The following is a 23,304-nucleotide window of genomic DNA, read 5'->3' on the forward strand; positions in this document are numbered from 1 at the left end:
TAGGAAATACAGCAGACCCTCATGTATCTGACTATTGTCAACCATGAACCTGTTGAACTGATGTAGCGTAAATTGTCCCAAGATTTACATACCATTGTGACATTCAGCAACTGATATAGAAAAGTGGCCAACGAAGAGCTTAACTATTATCAATATTATCAAATCATTGGTGTCGTTCTCCAGGCCTGATGTTAATGGAGACAAGATCAAGAAGGAAAGTAAAATTTCAGTCACTCTTGCAACCAAGGAAGCTTCGAGGTGGAACAGCACCTAAGGCTGTAGTAATCTTCTTCTTCAGCATTTGTCCCTCCTCCTGGTGGGATCCGCTACATGGATTCTTTGTCTCCATTTAGTTCTGTCCTGGGCCATGTCATGGTGGAAATTGACGCTCTTCAGATCTTTGTAAAGGGTATCGACCCATCGCTGTTTTGGTCTCCTACCAGCGACTTCTAACGTGTTACCAGTCTTTATGATTGTGTCAGTCCCTGTCCTTATTGCATGTCCAGACCATTGTAGACTACTCTTGTGCATTTTTTCTTGAATCGGTGCAACGCCAAATCTCTCCCTGATGGATTAATTGGAGATGGGATCCAGTTTAGTGACGCCAGTCGTCCACTGTAGCATCTTCGTCTCCATGACTCCTAGTCAACGTTCTGTCTCGGTCGTAGTCGTCTAACATTCGCAACCATACACTGCAGCGGGTCGAATGACAGTAGGGTATATTGTTTATTTGAGATCTTTCATACTCTGGCTGCAAGTGACTCGATGATTGTTAACCATTTCATCCAGGCTGCGGATATCCTCGCATTGACCTCTTCAACAAGTCGGCCATCATCAGCGATCGTGGAGCCAAGATACTTGAATCTTGTCACTCGTGGCTACCTGAATAGTTAAGAACTTTATTTTATTTAAAGTGTCCACCTAATCAATACACTTAACTTTGCAAATGAAAATACATGTAATTTTAATATCTAAGCATAACACAGTACATGTTTTGTCTTAACGGAAGACTTCTTGAGATTTTCCAGTCATGACATGATATCCTGAGGAGTATGATGGAGTGGTTTCCTGTTGCCTTCTGCATCACAGTACCATAGCTGGTAGAACTAGAGTGCAATTGTTGCCTTTGGCTGTCTGATACACTTAGTCATTTAAATTACATGTATTTTCACTTGTGAAGTGATGTGTATTGATTAGGTGGACACTTTAAATAAAATTAAGTTCGTAATCAAATTACATGAATGCGGACCACTACAATGAAATTTGTCAGTCGTACCTGAATGGTGCCGATTAATGATGGGATATTCGATTCATTTTACTGAATCGATTCATTTGATTCCGTTCACGTTACTGAATCGATACAGCGATCCGATTCACGGCACATTAGAGTCACCGCTCCTACTGCATCTGTGTAGTATGTACTGGTAAGACAGCAGCAACAGCATTTAGTGCTCGCTGCTGCCATCTGGTCTTCATACTATGAACTCCTTTCTTAGAAAAAAAATGGTAGTCACTCCAATACATCGAAGGTTTCCGGCGACGCAGGATGGGAAAGGTCTGGGATTAGGAAGGTAGCCGCCATGGCCTTAATTAAGGTACAGCCCCAGCATTTCCTGGTGTGAAAATGGGGAAACTACGGAAAACCATCTTAACGGCTGCTGACGGTGGGATTCGAACCCACCATCCCCCGAATGCAAGCGCATAGCTACGCAATACTAACAGCACGTCCAACTCGCTCAGTCATTTTTGAAAATATGTATTTTTCTATCAGCAGAGGATTTTTTAAATCGTCATATTTTGTAAAGGCTACCCGAGATGTACAGTAGCCCACTGGTTTTCTGATTCAACATACTGTTGGTTAAGTTATTACGTCAGTCGGCTCACTTACTGTCCACATATGATTGAAGTCTTGTTCAACGTTGTGACATACGAACTGAGAGAATACTGAGCCGTTGTTCCCAATATAAAACAGGCACTTTTGAGTGGTCATGAGCATGACTCATAGTCAAAGGGCAGGCTAGAGTCGAGTTTAATTAATTGTCAAATGTCAACTAAGTTATAATACTAAGATTCATTAAACAAATAAATAGTATATTCTAATACCCTACCTACTTACTAGCTACTTTAGAATTATGTTTTTACTACCTTTCTAACACTGCAAATAAATCCATCTATTATTTAAACCTCCCTGTAAGAAGAGGACAGTGAATGCAAGTGGGTATTATTTTCAAATGAGCGGAGCTCGAGAGTCCATTATATCATACGATTCTTTCAGTGTACCATGGCTCTGTAAGTGTTGCTTCAGAGGAAGTTCGGCTACCCGACAATATCCAGTATACCGATAATGGACCGTGTGTGTGTTGTCTCATTGAGCCGTGCTTGCGCACGATTCTTTCGGTGTGCCATGATTCACTGTCTCGTTGCAGCGGAAGCTCGGCGCTCCCCGCCAACGTCCAGTGTCCCGCCAGTGAGCCGTGAGTGCGCCACTCAGCACTGTCGTGACCACCGATCGTTGGTCACGGCACTGTCCGCTGGGAGTAAGCTGAATCGTGTGCCGTGAGCTCGCCGTTCCTGTGAATCGATTCACTCGACACTTGAATGAATCGATACACTGCTTCGAATCATGCATTCAGTAGCCAACACTAGTGCCGATTGCTTGTGGATCTGGCGTCATATCAAATTCATGAATGCGGACCACTACAATGAAATTTGTCATTCGTACCTGAATGGTGCCGAATGTTTGTGGATCTGGTGTCATATGTTCAGTCTTCTTTTTATTTAGGTGCAGGCCATATTGTGTCAGTCCATTGCTTCATAATAATAATAATAATAATAATAATAATAATATGACCTCAGCTATCGTGTCCAGCATTTTGAATTGGTGCCATCTAGGCTGTGCGTCAATTTTGACGTTCTGTTTTACTCTACCAGTTGACAGAGGAATGAATCTTTTTTGAGTGATCTATGGCTGAGATTTCATTGATTTTGTTGTGTAAATACCAAATTAATGTCTGGCCATGTTTTATCCTACTATAGTACAGAGCAGACTGTACCACCAGTGACTCAGTGCTGACTAAGAGAGGCGGTTAAGATCTCTTAGGAGGGTTATCGGCGCTGAAATCCATGGTGGGCAGCAGCGCTATTAGTACTAAATCGAGGTGGGCAAGTTGAGCTTAAGAATGGCTTGATGTCGGACAGCCAAAGGCAACAACTGCATACTGTGATGCAGAAGGCAACAGGAAACCACTCCATCATACTGCCCAGGAAAATCTCAAACTAAGGCCTCTAGTCTGTGGGCAGGGGTTGCTAACATTCATCAGGCTGGCAATGAGAAGAATAGCAACCTGGAATACCTTGAACTCTGCAAAGAATGTCAAAGCTCCTGGGTCAGATGATGTGCATGTGGAAGTGCTCAAGTTGCTTAAGGAGGAGGAAGAGTGTCTCACATTACTGGTTGGCCTTCTTAATAGCACATGCAGGATGGTCATTATCTTGAGAGACAGACCAAAATCAGCCTTTGTAACATTATGTAAGAAGCCCAGTGCCAAGACTTGCAGCGAGTATAGAACTGTCAGCTCGATGAGCCATGCCCTACAGGTCTTTCTGAAGATCAAACACAGTTGTATATATCGAAAGTGTGAGCAAACCTTTGAAGGTACAATTTGATTTCAGGGATGGATTTGGAACATAGGAGGCACTGTTCAGCTTTCAAGTACTTGTACAATGATGCCACAATGTTAATGATGTTTTTGCTTGTTTTATAGATTGAAAAAGAAGCACTTGATTCTGTTGAGCATGATAAAATGATCACCATACCGTGTGAAATTGGCCTGAATGGATGCAACAATGGAATAATCACAAATCTATAGTAAACTAATCTGCTTCGGTGTTGGTTGAAGGTGTTTATTTTGAAAGGAGTCGGATGGCTGCGTTCTCTCACCACCAGACAAAATTTACACACAGTGAGTACAGTACAGCTAGTACAGCGCTCGCCCACCAGGAGGCACACAATTAGCGAGCAGAGAATGAGGTAATACATGTTACGAAGGTGCAGCCCACTCAATAGGCCACAAATCACATGAATGCATAGATTGAGCTGTAAAATACTTCATGAATTGCATCCAATCGTTTAAAATCCATTACAGTTCTTTCACTCCTGTTCTTCAACACTTCCTAGGAAAAGATCTTCAGTGATGCCCTTGATGGGAAGGAAAAAGGTGTACTATCCACGAAACTTTTAGTGACACTTTGTTTTGCAGGTGGTGAGGAGCAAGGAGGGAACTCAAATATGTTTCAGTTGAACTGCCAACTGAATAGAGCGAAAATCTTAATTGAATCGACAGTACAATTTATATGGTTTTCTTAACCTTTATCTTAAGCCCACGACTACATCACATCATGTCTCAAATTTTTTCATCCGTAATAATCTCAAGCATAATAAAATAATTAGCCTGGCCTACCACTTCTTGCCTGGAGATTTGTTATGATGAGAGACAGAAAATGTGTTAATCCTCTTAATCGATCGTGGAAAAATATTTTCCCGTATATACGTCAGCTCAGTCGACTTACTGATGGGGAAGAGCAACGGTTTTTCTTTTTCTCTATTACAGCAACCTGCTATTTTTGCTTTTATTTTTCTGTGATGTTTCCGAGCAGGAGTTCTAAAGTGTTCCTGTGATGTAATTCGATTTTTCTCCATTTGAATAGGTTTCAAAAGTTCAGTTTTCAGCCATATTTTCTTTGCTATCCTGTGTAGAGTATGGAAGAGTATGTATAGGTACCTTAAGGCAGAAACAGGTTCCAAGAAGGATATTCCAGGAATCATTAATGAACAAGGGGAATGTGTATGCAAGGATATTCAAAAGGCAAAAGTATTCAGTCAGCAGTATGTAAAGATTGTGGGTTACAAGAATAATGTCCAGATAGAGGAGGTGACTAATGCTAAAGAAGTATTAAAATTTACCTATGACAACAATGACATTTACAGTAAGATACAAAAGTTGAAAACTAGAAAAGCAGCTGGAATTGATAAGGTTTCAGGGGATACAATAAAGACAATGGGTTGGGATATAGTACCATATCTGAAGTACTTATTTGATTATTGTTTGGTTGAAGGAGCTATACCAAATGAATGGAGAGTTGCCATAGTAGCCCTGTGTATAAAGGAAAGGGTGATAGACATAATGCTGAAAATTATAGGCCAGTCAATTTGACATGCATTCCATGTAAGCTTTGGGAAAGCATTCTTTCTGATTACAATATTAGACATGTTTGCAAAATTAATAACTGGTTTGATAGAAGGCTCAACCTGTAGGATTCCAGCAAGATTTAGCAGATATCCTGGATTCAGGAAGTCACTTGGACTGTATCGCGATTGACCTATCTAAGGCATTTGATAGGGTAGATCATGGGAGACTACTGGCAAAAATGAGTGCAATTGGACTTGACAAAAGAGTGACTGAATGGGTGGCTATGTTTCTAGAAAATAGAACTCAGAGAATTAGAGTAGGTGATGCTTTATCTGTCCCTGCAATAATGAAGAGGGGAATTCCACAAAGCAGTATTATTGGACCTTTATGTTTTCTTATATATAAATGATATGTGTAAAGAAGTGGAATCAGAGGTACGGCTTTTTGCAGATGATGTTATTCTGTACAGAGTAATAAATAAGTTACAAGATTATGAGCAACTGCAAAATGACCCCGATAATGTTGTGAGATGGAAGTAGGCAATGGTATGATGATAAACGGGGTTAAAAGTCAGGTTGTGAGTTTCACAAATAGGAAAAGTCCTCTTAGTTTTAATTACTGCGTTGATGGGTTGAAAGTTCCTTTTGGGGATCATTGTAAATATCTTCTACTTGCTAGTCATTTTATACACATTTGTATCTCAAACAGTATCCTCTTATTTAGGTATAAGAACAATCAGGATCTTGATCTATCTTTCTTTAAGGTATGAGATTTTTAGGCTGATGATGCCCTCATTATGGGTGAAACATGTCCCTATATTTAATATGTTATGAACTATTTCTTAAATTTAAATAAAAAAACTGTTATGTGTTGAACAGGTGGAATTTATAATCTAGTCTTATTATTTGACTTAAAGTACATTTCAATGCAGACCATAACATGAGGTTTGTAACATATAAATGGTATGTTCCGAGCTGTCAGTGGAGAGATGGCATGGAATGACATCAGTAGACGAATAAGTGTGAGTGGTGTCTTTAAAAGTAGGAAAGATCACAATATGAAGATAAAGTTGGAATTCAAGAGGACAAATTGGGGCAAATATTTGTTTATAGGAAGGGGAGTTAGAGATTGGAATAACTTACCAAGGGAGATGTTCAATAAATTTCCAATTTCTTTGCAATCGTTTAAGAAACGGGTAGGAAAACAACAGATAGGGAATCTGCCATCTGGGCAACTGCCCTAAATGCAGATCAGTAGTGATTGATTGATTGATTGATTGATTGATTGATTGATTGATTGATTGATTGATTGATTGATTGACTGATTGATAACAATAGTATTCAAAGTTCTGTGATTACACCGCCAGACGTCTTACTGGCGATTTATAATAGACTCATTTTTTGTGTCATAAGCTGTCAATACTTAATCCGAAGTTAAGCGAGGTGTACCGATTCAGCACTAGAGAGCCGAAGTGTCACTAAAAGTTCTGCGGATAGTAAAGGTTAATGGCATCAGCGTCTACAATAGTCTACAATATCAGTTATGCTGACGATTCTGTCCTGATTGCTCCCTTTCTGTTAGACCTGCAGGTTCTGCTAAATACAGTTGTAGATCCAGGTACAGCCATGAAACTACCACTTTATTTGAAGAAGACAAAATAGATGGTCATCACCAAGAACCGTGGTAGTATTCCAGATGTCCTTCAAATCAGCAGCTTGACATGAGGGGGGGATCAAATATAAACAGAATTTTATTTTTTATTTAAATTACTTTATTGGAAAACACAAGGCAGTTACAATTAATTTTTCCACATAGTTTTCTGCTTTGGAAATGCATTTGTCCCAGCGTAGGGGCTGCTTTTGGATGCCTTCGTCATAAAAAGAACAGGGTTGTGGCACCAGCCAGTTGCACACAATGTCTTGCACACTCTCGTCATCTTCAAATCGTTGCCCTCCTAGAGCTTCTTTAAGCAGTCCGAACAAATGGAAATCACAGGGTGATAATTCCGGGCTGTAAGGAGGATGATCAAGCGAAGTCCAATGCATTTCCTGTAGCTTGGAGACAGTTAGAGCTGCAATATGGCGCCGCGCATTGTCGTGGAGGAGGATGACCTGTCGAATCGGTTGATCTCGTCTTTTGCGGCAATATGCAACCCTTGCCTTGTTTAACAGTTCGCAGTAGTAAGCAGCATTGATTGTGCGTCGCTCATGCAAAAATCAATCAGCAAAATGCCTCGCCGATCAAAAAAAAAAAGTTGCAAGAACCTTGCCAGCTGACAGTTGAATTTTGGCTTTCACTGATGCTGCCTCCCCTTTCCTCCACCACTCCTTACTGGGTTGTTTGGATTCGGGAACGTAGTGGTGGACCCATGTTTCCTTGCAGGCGACGATTGGTCTATAAAATGCATCACCTTCTTCTGCAAACCTTGCTGTAAGCCTCTGACAGACCTCCAAATGTCTCAAGTTCAGATTTTTTGTCAAAAGGTGAGGGACCCATCTGGAACACACTTTACAGAACTGTAGGTCATTTGTGATGATTGCTTGACAAATCCCATAACTGATTCAGACTTGTTCTGCAATTTCTGATACTCTCGCCCGTTGATCGTCGTCAATAATGTCTTTAACCGCACAAATGTTTTGATCTGTAATGCTGGTCCGAGGACGGTGATTGTGTCGCTGATTTTCCACACGTTCTCATCCTTTCTTGAACTTTTTATGCCAGGAACACACATGCATCCTTGACAATGTTTGATCACTGAACTGTGCAGTCAATCTGTGGCAAATTTCTGCTGCTGTAACTTCTTCATGAGCAAGAAATTTTATAATTATGTGTTGCGCAGTGGAGGGGTCCTCCTGTTGCTCCGACATCGTGAGCGTTACTGACAAAACGGTGGGAAATATCTAACAGCACACTCTCCTCACTCCTAACGGTCCCGCCTAAGCATAGCAGAAGCGCGGGGCCAGTCCTACCAACTGTTGATGTTCAAGAACAAAAATCCCGTTTATATTTGATTGACCTTCATAGCCGAGAAGATTTTTAACTTCAGAAATGTCAAAGCCTTGTCAACGATGACTGTGACTCCTTCCAGGAAATACAATGTGGGACGAGCATGACAGCAGCTGTGTTCATGTTCTCCGCTGCTATGTACAGTGAGTCGTCAACAGCAGGAACTGTGTGCAAAAAAGCTAGAAGCTCTTGAAATGCAGACATACCACAGAATTTTGAAAATCCTCTGGATTGCTAAAGTGCTGCATTGCATGAACAAGGAGGTGGAAATTCTCAACACCATCAAGATGAGAAGGCAACTTGAATGTTTGACTATTATCATGCATAATACTAGAAACAGCTTTCTACACTTGGTCATCTGGGGAAAAATTGTAGGTTCTGGCTTTGGAATATCCAGCTCAGTATAGGTTCACTGTTCCAGATGGCTACAGATAAAGTGCAAGTCATGCTCTTGAAGAAGAAGAAGAAGAAGAAATGCCAAATGTCTCCAGAGATCTTTTACATGCTGACATCACATGCGTGAGGTACTGAAGTGACTTTTTCTACACGTAAAAAAATCCAGCTACCTCTGCTCGGATTCGGAGGGCATGCCACAATCCCTGATCCACAGAGGGAGCTAGAGATGTCTCATTTGGATCAGAACAACATTATTTATAGGGTACTATATCAAACAAAGTGTAATCATCAGTAACGTTAACATATGTAACTCTACTGTTATTACAGTCACAGCATTATCGTAAATGTAGTTTACATTCCTTTCTCTGTTATAATAAAGGTATATATGTGACTTATTTTATGAATGGATCATGTCCCAGATGCAAGAGGGTCTGCTGTACGTATTTCTGTTTTTTTTCTGCTATTTTACTTCATAAGCATTTTGAGTTCATATGTGTAATGATTTTATGAAATCATAATAAACATTTTGATAAATTTTGGGTTAAAAATAATTATTTTTTAAAATTATAATTGAAATAGTGTAAAAGTTTGCTGTCGAATGGTAGAACATATTGGATGAAATATATTATTGATAGTTCTGTATAAAGGAACTCATAATAGGCCAGTGTGGGAAGACAGAAAGGACAAGGACAGTCTCCACTCTCCTCATTGGTCCCAGTTCTTATCAGTTCCCCGACGAGCTTGTTTCTGACTCCTCCTGACTCCTAGCATCAACGCTCATTGAGGGAGATCTTCAGTCTTGATGTGGGAAGTGTAGGATAAGAAGGAAGCCAGATAAACATGGGAAAAGGGAAGAGACAAAAGATAATGATAAATACAGTTGGTAAAAAGTACAAACATGTGACAAACACAGGAGAAAGGAAACCCAACAGGTCGGTGTAAGTAATAGAAAGGAACAAACAAATGCAAATCTATACCCGTAAATGTACCATCATTTTAAGAAGGGTATTAGGAAAAAGAAGTGTTGGTTTATTAAATATTATATTGAAAACTACATGGTAAATTTTTTGAATGAATCAACGACATACTGCTGTACAGAAAATTATAAAAATCTTTTGTTGTATCTTCAAAATTCAATGCTAATTTTCCTAAGAACAACACGTGTGAGCCGTCCACGGTTAGCCTTACAACCTGTAATTTTTAACACTATTGCTATTGCTGTAGATTTCAACCGACACATTTCACACGTGACCGCACACCAAACTGTCTCTTTTTGGTCATATTCGCATATCTTGATTTTGATTTCTGGAAATCTTCCTTTTTTGGGGGGTGCGCAGCTGTAAGCTTGGGAGGTTTGTACTCCACTGTCACCAGCCCTGAAGATGGTTTTCTGTGGTTTCCCATTTTCACACCAGGCAAATGGTGGGCTGTGGCTGCTTCCTTCCCTTTCCTATCGGATTGTCATCATAAGATCTAGCCTCTCTGTGTCAGTGCGACATGAAGCAAATTGTAAAGAGTCCATGAAATGCCCAGCATTACCATTTGTATGTTCAAGACATGTCATGTACCATACTGCAACTCTTGTCCACATCATACTTTCATCCTGCAGTGAGGAGGTTTTTCCTTTTAAAAATGTTTACAACCATTTAGTTATTAGCAGAATAATAACTCTGCTTCAAGGTAAAAACAAACTGGTATAATTATCAAATATTTCTCTAGTTATTAAAAAAAAAACAGACAAAAATTTCAGGTCATGATACTATCTTTTGCAGTGTTTCATTTAATTAGTTATTCTTATGACTGTTGGGCTATTTTCCCCTGTCTCTTCGGTCACCTACTGGACTATTCTTATGGCCACAATGTGAATTTGTAAATAAAGTCTATTTAGTCCTTATTTATTATGCTCAAAATAATTAAACATGAGAAGGCAACTTAAAAATGTTTAAGTTTAGGATTTTTTAAAAAGGTTTTCCATTTCTTAAATGTTCAGAGGTACATACTTTCGGTAGAACAAACCAAAAAAACAACAAAAAACAGGCAGATACATCAAATACATCTAGAGTTATTAAAAAAAAAAAAAGAATACTCTGCATTTTCAGGCTAAATAGCTTGGCAATATATGTATGGGAATCTACAAGGGAGCCTAGCACTCTAAGGGTTAACTGGGACTGGAAGAGTCATTGTGTTGGATTCAACTGTAGTTTGTGAAAAGCCAGAGAAAATAACTTCTTTTCCATTTCAGGTGTCATCATGACACTATATGTGCACCATTCGTACCAGTCTTATTTGACACTGCTATGCTAATCAGAGGCTTTAGTGGTTCATGTAAATAAAAATTTTGAACTGTTAATTGATTAGAATCAAGGGCTATGAAAAAGAAGCAAGAGTCCAGAAAGGAGTGAGGCAGAGCTGCAATTTGTCCCGTCTCCTTTTCACAGTTGATATAGAACAAGCATTTAAGGAAATCGGAGAGGGATTTTGAAAAGCAATCACAATTCAGGAATAGGAAATCAAAACTCTGAAATAAGCTGATAGTGTTATTTTACTTGAGTTTGTAGGACAACGGTTTTCAACCTGGGGGGCATTGGAGAATTTTAGGGGAGGCACGGATCTAGATCGCCCAGCTCCGGGAACGAGCAAGGAAGGCAGGCAGGCTTACGGATCTCCTTTGAGAAGACACAGTATATGACCAACATCAAAACAGCACCCAGAGGGATCACAGTGGAGGAGGGAGGATTTGGAAAGTAGAGAAATTTAAATATCTGGGAGAATGGGTAGAGAACAACCTGTCAGAGAAAGAGGCACTGATATCGAGAATCAGCAAAATGAACTTGGCATACAAGCTAAGTATGAACACCTATAACAAGATGATCTCAATCAATGCAAAACTCAGACATTACCAGACAGTGATCCGTCCAGAAACCTTATATGCAGCTGAATGTTTGAATCTGATAAAGGTAGGATTGGTCAAGAAGTTAGAACGGGTGGAGCGAAAAATTCCGAGGAAGATACTGGGAGCTCAAAGAACAGAGGAAGGATCATACAGAAAGAAAGCAAACCAAGAACTGTACGCAAGATAGAAAAGATCTCAGACACCTTCCAGAAGAGGAGAGCCATGTTCTTTGGACACATCTACAGAATGGACCCGGGAAGACTGACCAACCAGATCTTAAGGTTTTTTGAGACCAGGAAAACTGTGGTACGCTGGCTTCAGGAAGTGAAGAAGGACCTGACAGAAATAGGAATACAAGGATCGGAAATAAAGTCGAAAATAAAGAACACGAAAAGTTTGCAAGAAAAAGTTAGTTTGTGGATCCAAACACCATGGGCGGAAGAGAGAAGAAGGTTGCAGAGTGAAAGAATGAAGGAATACTGGGCGCAGATCAAAGCCCAGAAGCTGCTGAAATCGAATTAACGTGGTCCACAGTTGGCCAAAACGAAAGAAAGAAATGTGTCTGAATTAATGATATGTCCAAATTTGTTAAAATTTTTATTAGGTTAAAGCAAAAATATACCTTATTTTTAAATTACCTGTTTTTTAAAAATGTAATTCTCAGTGATGTTTGCAAAATAAAAGCATAAAACATTCAGTCGAATGGATTTATGTGTAATGCAAACTAATACCTAAATGAAGTTTCATGATCATTTTAAAGGACTATAACCGATGGCACACTAGATAGTAAAAAGTAATAAACAAGATCTTTATTGTCACACTAGTCACCAACTTCATAATCATGGTCGCTTTAAATCATATCTCCATAAAATGAACATTATGGATTCACCACTCTGCAGCTGCCCACAGACTCCTGTTGACTGAATGCACCACGTACTCAAGAGTACGACCAGCTGTGCTGCGATCAACTCCCCTGCCAACGATTGTGAAATATCACTGGAACACTGTCGAAGTAACAGAATTTGTCAAGAAAATCTTCCATTCACTTCAATAATTTATCCATATGTTGTTATCATAACTGTAAATATCCCGTGATATACCTGTAGGTGAAACACAGGTTGTAAATATATTAGCTAAATAAAAAATAAAAGGTTTGCCATCCCTGCTTTATAGTAATGTTGGGACAAGGAATTTGCGTTTATGAATTGTTTAAGAAAATATGTAAAAAAAATTATAAAAATACGAGAATTTGTATCGTTAAGTATAGTAAAAATTATTGCATTTTTACATTTTTTCATAAACCTTTTTCTATTTATATACAAAAAGGAATGAAATGACAAAAAATTGAAAATAAAGTAATACATCAACTAACAAATGGGAATTATGACAAATTTATAGGAAATTATTTTAACATTTTTTATTTTCAAATTGTATTGAGCAGTTTCCATCAGCATATCTATGTCAGTCTGAGCTTTCTACGCTGGCTTACATCAAATCAGAATACCGAGCACGGCCAGATGTTGAAAGTGATCTGAGGTGTGCACTATCACAGTTAGAACCAAACATTTTAAAAGTTTTGAAAGATAAATAGTACCAGGCCTCTCATCAATCCTTAATTCTGTTCTTACAAAATCAAATCATATAATGTAGTTTGAAATGTTAATTTGCAGTGAGTGTAAAATATTTACTGCCATTTGTTTTATTCTCTTGTAGAATTATTATTTGTGACTTTCTTTGTAAAGTGATTGCATTATTACTTAGAACTATGTAATATTATGTATTAAACACTCTTAATTAATAATAAAATTATTATAGAACATTTTTTGAAGTATTAAACCTAACAGAACAGTAAACTTATCAATAATTCATTAGGAGGGCATGAAATAATTTACGGATGAAAAGGGGGCACTGGCCCACAAAGGTTGAGAACCACTGCTGTAGAGGATATGGAGGAATTGCTGAACAGTATGGACATGATGTTAGAGAAGGAGTACAAGGTGAAAATAAATAAATCCAAAACAAAAGTAATAATGGAATGAAGTGAGGTGATTCTACTTGGGTTTTAGAATAATTAACAGACGTAAAAGTCCTCAGCCCAAAGACTGGTTGGAATCTCAACAGCTCCGCCATCAGCTATCACAGATGTCCTAGGCATCACTGAAGAGGTGTACTAGGGAAATGAGGAGTGAGGTAGTTTCCCCATTGCTTTCCTCCCTGAGCCATAACAGTCTGCCAAGCCCACTGAAACGCATGCACCCACCGACATTTTCACACTGTCCGTAGCAGGGACTGGCTGCATAAGGAATGGTATTACTAGTATCGCTCATACATCTGTCACTTCTGTATTGTCAAAACAAGCATGAGACTGAGAGAGATCAGTGAAAGTAACAAAACTGCTCTACCCCATACCAGATGACATAGTGCACTGTGAACACTAGGTCTCACCAGCAAATGCATGTGCTAGAAGTAAAGACGAAATAAAACGTAGGTCAGCACAAGGAAGGAAGACCTTTCTTAAGAAAATAAATTTGTTCAAATCAAGCATTGATATACAAATTATAAAGATTTTTTGAAGACTTTTGTATGGAGCATGGCATTGTATGGAAGTGAAACCTGGACAACTAGCTCATAAAGAAAAGAAAAAAAAAAAAAAAAATAGAAGCTTTGGAAATATAGTGTTTACAGAAGAATGCTGAAAGTGAGATGGGTAGATTGGATCATGAATCGAGTCAGTGAGAGATAAACAATTTGGCAAAATCTGGTCAGAAGAAGTGACAGAATGATTGGGCACATGTTGAGGACTTGTTTGGTTAGTTTTTGAGGTAAGTGTAGGGGCTAGACCAAGACACGAATATGACAAACAGTTTCGAGTGGATATAGGATGTAGTAATTACATAGAAAGGAAAAGGTTAGCACAGAATAGGGTGGCAGGGAGGGCTGCATCACACCATTTCATAGACTGATGACCGAAACAACATTTGAATTGTTGCCATTCTTCTCTGAGTTTGTGGGTGAATCGATGTCTGTATGAGACCATTTAAATATTATTTGTTGTGCCTCTTACGATAACTGTACTTTGTGTTGAGCCTGTTGGCCTTTGATTTGTGATTCTTTGCTTTGCTTCTGAGGTATTGTAATGTCTCCTCAAATTTTCAGGGTGTGAGCTTAACAAACGACTTGGACAGTTCTCAGAAAGCAGATATGAGAGCTTACATGTCTCTAGTCAACACAGTGCTTGCAAATGCAGAGGTGAGTATTTTCATGTTCATCGATTCTGTTGGTTCTTATCTCCCTACTGAGAGGAGTGGCTATGGAGCCAAGCTCTGTATTGATGGAGAAACGAGTTGTCTGTTGTGAGAATAGTTTTCTATGGCTTCTCATTTTCACTTCCAAGCAAATGCCACAGCCGGTTCCTTCACCTCCTTCTACCATTTTAATTCACCATCATTCATTTTATCTTCATTAGCTCCTGAACTGAGGTTAGTGTCAGAAATTGACACGTCATATACATTTAAAGTAAACATTTTAAAATTCAAGTCTTTGAACTCTGTAAATTTGTGGAATAAAATATCATCTTCACCGGGCGAGTTGGCCGTGCGGTTAGGGGCGCGTAGCTGTGAGCTTGCATCCGGTAGATAGTGGGTTCAAACCCATTTTCACACCAGCTGGGGCTGTACCTTTATTAAGGCTATGGCTGCTTCCTTCCCATTGCTAGGCCTTTCCTATCCCATCATCACCATAAGACCTATCTGTGTTGGTGCGACGTAAAGCAAATAGGAAAAATATATATATATATATAATCTTAACAGTCTCGGCTATTAAAATTCTAGTACAGTCAATTCTGGAATCATCTAGTTGAGAGATTGTCAAATGTGCAAATGTGACATGATGTTTGGCATTTACAGATTCATTCCTGATTTTGTGTATAATTAAAATATTGTGTGCAAAAAAAAAAAAAAAAAAAAAAAAACTTTGCTAAGTAGCCATCATAAAACTGGAAACATTACATCATAGAAGCCCAGATGATAAGCTGTTTATTTGTTATAAAAATTGTAATTGAAAACAATAAGTTAAACCACCTCTCCAGTACTTATCAATCCTTATATTTAGGACAGTAAATTAAATTAAATTCTTTCAAGGTCCACCTATTCAATACAATGACATTCTATTGTGATTAAGTCACATGTCAAATGGTCAGATGGTACTAGTTTCGGCATCTATTTGCCGTCATCAGCCTTAAGTACAAATTAAACAATTATGCATATTCCTAAAACATCTAAAACACATTTTAATACATTATAAAATATATTACTGTAATGATACATGAGATAAGTTAAAATTATGTTACAATTGATTGCTGTAATATAAAATTCTTAAAATTCCGGCTGTTCGTTATATAGTGGATATATAGTGGATAAGTGAATTTATGCTGTTGTATGCTGACTATGTGACACTTATTCACTTGATGTTAGGTGATTCCGGGGAAGTTTACTTTATTATTATTATTATTTCGTATGGCAAAACAAGGATACATTATAAATACATATAAATACATATTTCTTAAATAAGTATGTAATGTACAGGCCAGCATTCAAAACTTAATGTCCAGACTTTTCAGCCAGTCCACTGCTTCTGTAGAGGCACTATGTAATTCTTGAACAGATCCATTGAATCTTCTTTTTGGGCAGTCCATAACAACGTGTTGGATGGTCTGAGGCACATTATCACAGTCACAGAATGGGTCTTCAGATTTTCCCCACTTGTGAAGCCAGAATTTACACCTTCCATGGTTTGTCCTGATTCTGTTTAGAGATGTCCATTCCCTTCTCGGTAAATTGAAACCAGGAGGAGCTCTACAAGGATGGTGGATTAAACCCAGGTACTCAGGATTTGAGGAGGTCCATTCATCATGCCAGATCTCAGCATCAAAATGTGTTTCCAGGAGCTTCTTGCCCAACTTCCATGATGGGTTTCTGGACTTTAATCTCTTCGGTTTCTGAGGGTTGCAGTCCTGATGTAAGGGCAGTTGAGGATTACTGCGACATTTCTGCCATTCTCTTACGAGAGCCAGTTCTCTTCGTATGTGAGGGGGATGGATGTTGGATAAAACAGGTAACCATTTTAGGGGTGTCGATTTGATGGTGCCTGATATTGTCCTCATGGTATCATTCAGTTGTGTATCAACTTTTGAAGTATATACACTGTTAAGCCACACAGGGCAGCGGTATTCTGCAACTGGATAGATCAAGGCAAGAGCTGATGTCCATAGTACCGTCGCGTTTGCTCCCCATCCTGTTCCACTGAGCTTGTGTAATATGTTGTTCCTTGTTTTTATCTTGGCTGCAGTGTTAGAGAGGTGTTGCTTGTATGAAAGTGTCCGATCCATTGTGATGCCCAGATACTTTGAATATGGGTTATACTTAAGTTTTTGGCCTTTGAATTCGACTTGAGGTACATAGTTGGCTTTTTGATTGTCTAGGTGGAAGCAGCTTACTTCAGTTTTCTTCAAGTTAGGTTTGAGTTGCCATGTACTGAAATATTTGTTCAGGTTATGGAGATCCTTTGTGAGTATAGTTTCTGCTGTTTTGAAGTCACTCGATTGGGCAGCTAGAGCTATGTCATCTGCATATATGAATTTCCTGGAAGTAGTTTCTGGAAGATCTGCAGTATAGATGCTGAACAGTAGAGGAGCAAGAACTGATCCTTGGGGTAAACCATCGTTTAGTATATAGGGCTTACTCTTATTGCCGTTTAAATGTATTTCGAACGCTCTACTGCATAGCATGTTGTTCAGCAGTGTTGCAAGGTTCTTAAAGGGAATGATCTTCAAGAATTTCAAAATCATCCCTTGTCGCCATACTGTGTCATAAGCTGATGTCAAGTCCACAAAAACAGCGATGGTCTTCTTCTTGTCTTGAAATTCGTTCTCAATGTGGCTGGTGAGTGCCAAGACCTGGTCACAGCAGCTTTGGTTAGGACGGAATCCTGTTTGTTCAGTTGGTATGTGTTGGAAGGCTGTGGTTGAGATTCTGTCGTAAATCATTCTGTCCATTAACTTGTAGCAAATACTTAAGAGTGCTATTGGCCTGTAATCTTCAGGACTATCTCCACTTTTTCCGGGTTTTAGAATGGCAACTATTTTAGTTCTCTTAAGCAAGGATGGAAGCCTACCATTTCTTAAGATGTCATTAAAGAACATAAGTAACCAGTGTAGAGTTCTAGGTACACAATGTTTCAGGAATTCTGGATATATCCCATCCCATCCACTCCCGCTGCTTTGCCTGGTTTTATTTCTTTTAGAGCTGTTGAGATTTCTGCAGTTGTGAATTCCCCTGAGAACTGGGGGGTTGATTCAGTCGAGGATAGCCTAGCTCTTGAGTTTTTTTTATTCATCTTTATTGACATTTTCTGGTATTTTGGATAGTTTAATGATTCTTTTATTTACATCTACTGGAGATTCCTCTGAGCTCTTATTAATATACTAGCTGATGTACCCGTGCTTCGCTACGGGATTCTCAGAAAGACTGACTTTGTGGTTTTCCTAACTGAAATCAACATAGGTCATTACAAAAACGTAAGTATGAATGTAGCGATTAAGAGCAATGCTATCATATAAAATACTCGATCAAATGGAAAGCCGCACGTTTTATCACTTTTAACGAACAGTGCTGCGGTTAGATTGCGGTGCCGATCTAATAGTCCAAAGTTCCAGAGCTGGGATGACCAGGCCGCAGATTGCCATGAACACTCATCTGTCATTATTCTGCTAAATATGCACACTGTTCATTCCAATCAGTACCTCAGAGTAGGGATTGAATAGCCCGAATGCTATGATGATCCAGTGTGTTACGTACCAGCAGTATCAGCAAATTTATAAACCAGGGGAATGGCATGCTAAAGAAGAAAGTTATCTAACTCACCAGCTACTTCCCATCAATATTCAGGCAGGCTGTTACACTCTGTCCGACTGGGCGAGTTGACCGTGTGGTTAGCGGTGCGCAGCTGTGAGCTTGCATCCGAGAGATAGTGGATTCGAACCCCATTGTCGGCAGCGCTGAAGATGGTATTCCGTGGTTTCCCACTTCCACACCAGTCAAGTGTTGGGCCTGTACCTTAATTAAGGCCTAAGTCACTCCTAGCCCTTTCCTATCCCATCGTCGCCATAAAACCTATCTATGTCGGTGCGACGGAAATCAAATAAAAATTACTCTGTACGCAGCAGTAATCCTATCTTCCGGAGATGAGGGGCAACAGAAGACACAAACATCACGACAAACAATGGTCAATGTAATGTTATTGTTGATCAGTGTTATGAGCTTTCTATATTGTAGGCCTACACATTTAGTTTTCTTTCGACTCTGTGATTTGTAAAATATTTTGTACCGTAAACTGTAGGTTCTTATTCTCCGACTTTACATACCGATTTTTATTAAATACTGTTTACCCATTTTCTCGTTACTCGGCGCTGATATGGACTTAGTAACAAAAATTCAAATTCATGAATATCTTGGTGATCATAGCCAGTACGGTAACAATGTATAAGACATGAATAATAGGAAATTTAATACTATATAACCTTAGTTATCTAGCATTCACCGACTACACTTCTAATAAGAAATATTTGAGAATTACATTTTAGGCCTTCCCCTAGACTACCATTTCACTCAGCGTGAATAAAATATTTTACAGCCAAGACTATAGCGACTTATTTCCTGACTTTGCATGCCAATTTTCATCAAGATAGGACTACTAATAACAACAATATTTGAGAATTAAATTTTAGGCCTTCCCCTAAACTACCATTTTTCTCAGCGTGAATACAATTATTGACAGTCTAGATTCTAGCAATTTATTCCCCAACTTTGTATACTCATTTTCTTTAAAATACGCCCACTAATAACATAAATAGTTGAGAATTCAATTTTAGGCCTTCCCCTAAACTACCATTTCACTCAGCGTGAGTAAAATGATTTATAGCCTAGATTGTAGAGGTTCATCCCCCGACTTCACATACCGATTTTCATTAAATTCTCTTCAACCGTTTTCTCGTGATGCGTGTACATACATACATACAGACAGACAGACAGACAGAAATTACGGAAAAGTAAAAAGTGCATTTTCTTGTTACTATGGACATGACCGATACAGAAATACCATTATTTTCAAATTCTGAGCAATGTACAGACAAAACTCTTATTTTATATATATAGATTTGGGAGTACAACTACCAAGTTTTCTAAGAAGAGTCCATGCTTTTCAGCTTGAGTGTTGGAAATTCATGCTTGCTGTCATTGAGTTCCATTTGTCTTTTCTGGCAGAATCTAGGCAGGGCAATAGTTCATCAGCGACTTCTGTTCTGTTGCTGATTTGGTATTCTTCATACAGTTCATCACATCTTCTATTCCATCTGGGGATATATTCTTTTCTAAATCCTCTGGGAATGTGTGTCTTTGCTAAGGAGCATGTTAAACTAACAAATCACTTATAGTTGTCCAGTTTGGGTGGAATACATTGAATATTGTGATCCAACTCCTTAGTAAACACTTCCCAGTTTGCTCTTCCAAAATTCCAGCGAGGTACAGGTGTTGATCTTATTATTGGGACTTCAGTGCCAATTTTTAGAAGAATTGGTCTATGCTGACTTCGGGGAAAATTGTTCAGTACTTTCCTGCTGCACTGTAAAGGTCTTCCGTGCTCATCCCTTGAAACAAAACAGAGGTCTGGGTTGGTGTCCTTCTTCCATCTTCCCGAGTGAAAGGAGCCTCCCTCTTTTGCATCGTACAGAAGGAAAACATCTTCTGTTTCAGACCATTCTAACACACCAAGACCATCTGAATTAGTATCTCCATACCTCCAGGAAGTACTCCTACTGTTGAAATCTCCCATGATGGCTGCCGGATGATTTACATTCTTGATGGCTTCATTACTCCAAGGTTGAGATGGTGGTTTGTAAATGTTTACTATTTCCAAGTCGTCCAACACGTTGGCTGAATGGTCAGAGTACTGGCCTTCGGTTCAGAGGGTCCTGGGTTCGATTCCCGGCTGGGTCGGGGAATTTAACCTCCATTGGTTAATTCCAATGGCCCGGGGGCTGGGTGTTTGTGCTGTCCCAAACATCCCTGCAACTCACACCACACATAACACTATCCTCCACCACAATAACACGCAGTTACCTACACATGGCAGATGCCGCCCACCCTCATGGGAGGGTCTGCCTTACAAGGGCTGCACTCGGCTAGAAATAGCCACACAATATTATTATTATTTCCAAGTCTGCAACTTTAATTCTGGTGATGAAAATGTTATCAGAGCTGATGTCAAGAATTTTTACTTGCTCAATATTATTTCGAATGTGCGTAGAGATGCCACAGGTTTTATGGAAGGTAGCTGCAACAAGATTGAATCCTGGTAGTTTACATCTGGAGTGAAGTTGGTTTTCATTCTCGCAATGTGTTTCTTGAAGTAGTGCGACATCTACATGGTTGTCGGTGAGCAGTTTTAAGAGGTAGTCACTTTTGGATCGGCTTATACCCTCAACATTCAGTTGTAGGACCTCCAAATTGGGCCCTATGTCCTTTGTTTGGCTCTGAAAAGAGCCGTTTTGATTGGAATAATTTTCCGTCATTATAGTCGAAGTTTAATGTATCCTCTATTTGCTGGGATATCCGTTAAGCAGAGCTTAAGGTCCAGCAGCCAATTTCGTTGCTTACTTAGCACCACCTGGGAGACACGTGTAGGGTAATTTAAGGTTATATCTACGGACGTAAAGCAACGCTTTGATCATGTAAGATCATGATATAAATAAAGATGAATTCCCACTTCAATTTAAACCTTGAGCAGCATGTTAAACGTGTTGTTACACAGACGGAGCTGGACGAAGTGTGTTAACTTATTTCATGTATCATTACACTTTGTCCAGCTCCGTCTGTGTAACAACACGTTTAACATGCCGCTCAAGGTTTAAATTGAAGTGAGAATTCATCTTGATTTATATCACGATCTTACATGATCAAAGTAAACTTCCCTGGAACCACCTAATATCAAGTGAATAAGTGTCACTCACATAGTCAGCATACTACAGCACAAATTCACTTATCCAGGGTGTACACAGACTGAAACTATATAACGAACAGCCAGAATTTTAAGAATTATATATTACAGCAATCAATATTGTAACATAATTTTAACTTATCTCATGTATCATTACAGTAATGTATTTTATACTTACTTACTTACTTACTGGTCGGTGCTACAGTCCTTGTAGGTCCTTGGCCTCCTTTATCACCTGCCTCCATTCATCTCGGTCCTCAGCTTTTCTTCTCCAACGTTTAACTCCTAACTTTCTAAGGTCATCCTCAACATCATCAATCCATCTTTTTCTGGGTCTTCCTCTCCTCCTCCTTCCATCAAGTTTCCCTATAAACACCTTTTTTACGGTACAGGTTTCTGCCATTCTCTGAACATGACCGGCCCACCTAATTCTTCCCTGCTTAATTTTAGCAACAATATCTGGCTGGCCAAACAGTCCTTGCAGCTCTACATTTGTCTTCATTCTCCACCCATCCTGCTCTCTTACTGCACCGAATATCTTTCTCAATATCTTCCTTTCCCACAGTAACAGCCACTGTTCTTCTCTGGCGGTCATCACCCAGCATTCTGAGCTATACATAACTATTGGTCTTAGTACTGTTGTGTATATTTTAATTTTTGTATTCCTGCTGACATTCCTGGATTTAAACATATTTTGCAAGGCGTAAAAGCATCGGTTTCCACTTGTTATCCTCTCCTGTATTTCCACGGAGGTTTTATTGTCCTCTGTTATTATAGAGCCTAGATATTTGAAAGATGTGACTCTTTGATATTCCTTCCCATTTAATCTTACTGGGGTCCTTCCTCTTACTCCCTCTGTATCTCCCATCTTCATATATTTTGTTTTGTTTATATTCACTTCTAGTCCTAGGTCCCGTGCTTTCCCTTCTAATACTGAGTAGCTCTCTTCAAGAGCTCTTTCATTTCTTGCAATTATTGCTACATCATCAGCATATGCTATCACTTGTACTAATCTGTTCAAAATGGTTCCCCCCTGGGTTGATGGGCAATTCACGGATTACTTTTTCCAATGCTAGGTTAAAAAGCAGTGTGGAAAGTACATCTCCCTGTCTTAGTCCTCTCTCCACTAAAAACTCGTCTGACAGATTTTGCTCCACTCTCACCTTGCATACCGTTGTTTTCAAAGTCATTTCTGTTAATCTAATCAATTTCCTTGGGATTCCAAATTCTTTCATAATCTTGTAAATTTTACCCCTATCTAGACTGTCATATGCCTGTTTAAAATCAACATACAGCTGATGTAGCTGTTTGTCATATTCATAAAATTTCTCTAGCACTTGTCGTAATATAAATATCTGATCCAGAGTAGAGCGATGTTTTCTAAAACCTGCTTGGTAATCCCCTAATATTCTTTCCATCCATAATTCCAATCTTAAGGCTAGTGCCTTACCAAAAACCTTGTACGTTCCATCCAGCAAGGTGATCCCTCGATAATTTCCACATACTGCCTTATCTCCCTTTTTATGTAATGGGTAAATTATACCCAATGTCCAATCCTTGGGTATTTCCTCCTTTGTCCAAACCTCCTTAATCAATTCATAAACAGCCATTTCTATTCCCTCTCCCCCATATCTCAACAGCTCTGACTCCATTCCATCTTCACCTGGGGCTCTATTATTCTTTAATGCATTAATTGCAGCTTTGACCTCTTCTAAGTCTGGCTCTTTTACTGATTCCTCTTCCAATTCTCTTTCTTCCCCATCAACATTT

The 23,304-nt window shown here is 39.1% G+C and overlaps 1 protein-coding gene across 2 annotated transcripts in view; it reads left to right on the top strand.

Annotated features, from left to right (window-relative positions):
* LOC136874199 (metaxin-2) overlaps positions 1 to 23,304 on the top strand; it is a 104,194-nt gene that overhangs the window by 28,817 nt on the left and 52,073 nt on the right. For both annotated transcript variants that reach the window (XM_067147815.2, XM_067147816.2), the window contains exon 4: positions 14,641 to 14,733. In XM_067147815.2, the coding sequence (XP_067003916.1) occupies positions 14,641 to 14,733 (93 nt within the window). The remainder of the gene's footprint in view (positions 1 to 14,640; positions 14,734 to 23,304) is intronic.

The sequence above is a fragment of the Anabrus simplex genome, chromosome 5, assembly GCF_040414725.1.
Source record: "Anabrus simplex isolate iqAnaSimp1 chromosome 5, ASM4041472v1, whole genome shotgun sequence".
Lineage (NCBI taxonomy): Eukaryota > Metazoa > Arthropoda > Insecta > Orthoptera > Tettigoniidae > Anabrus > Anabrus simplex.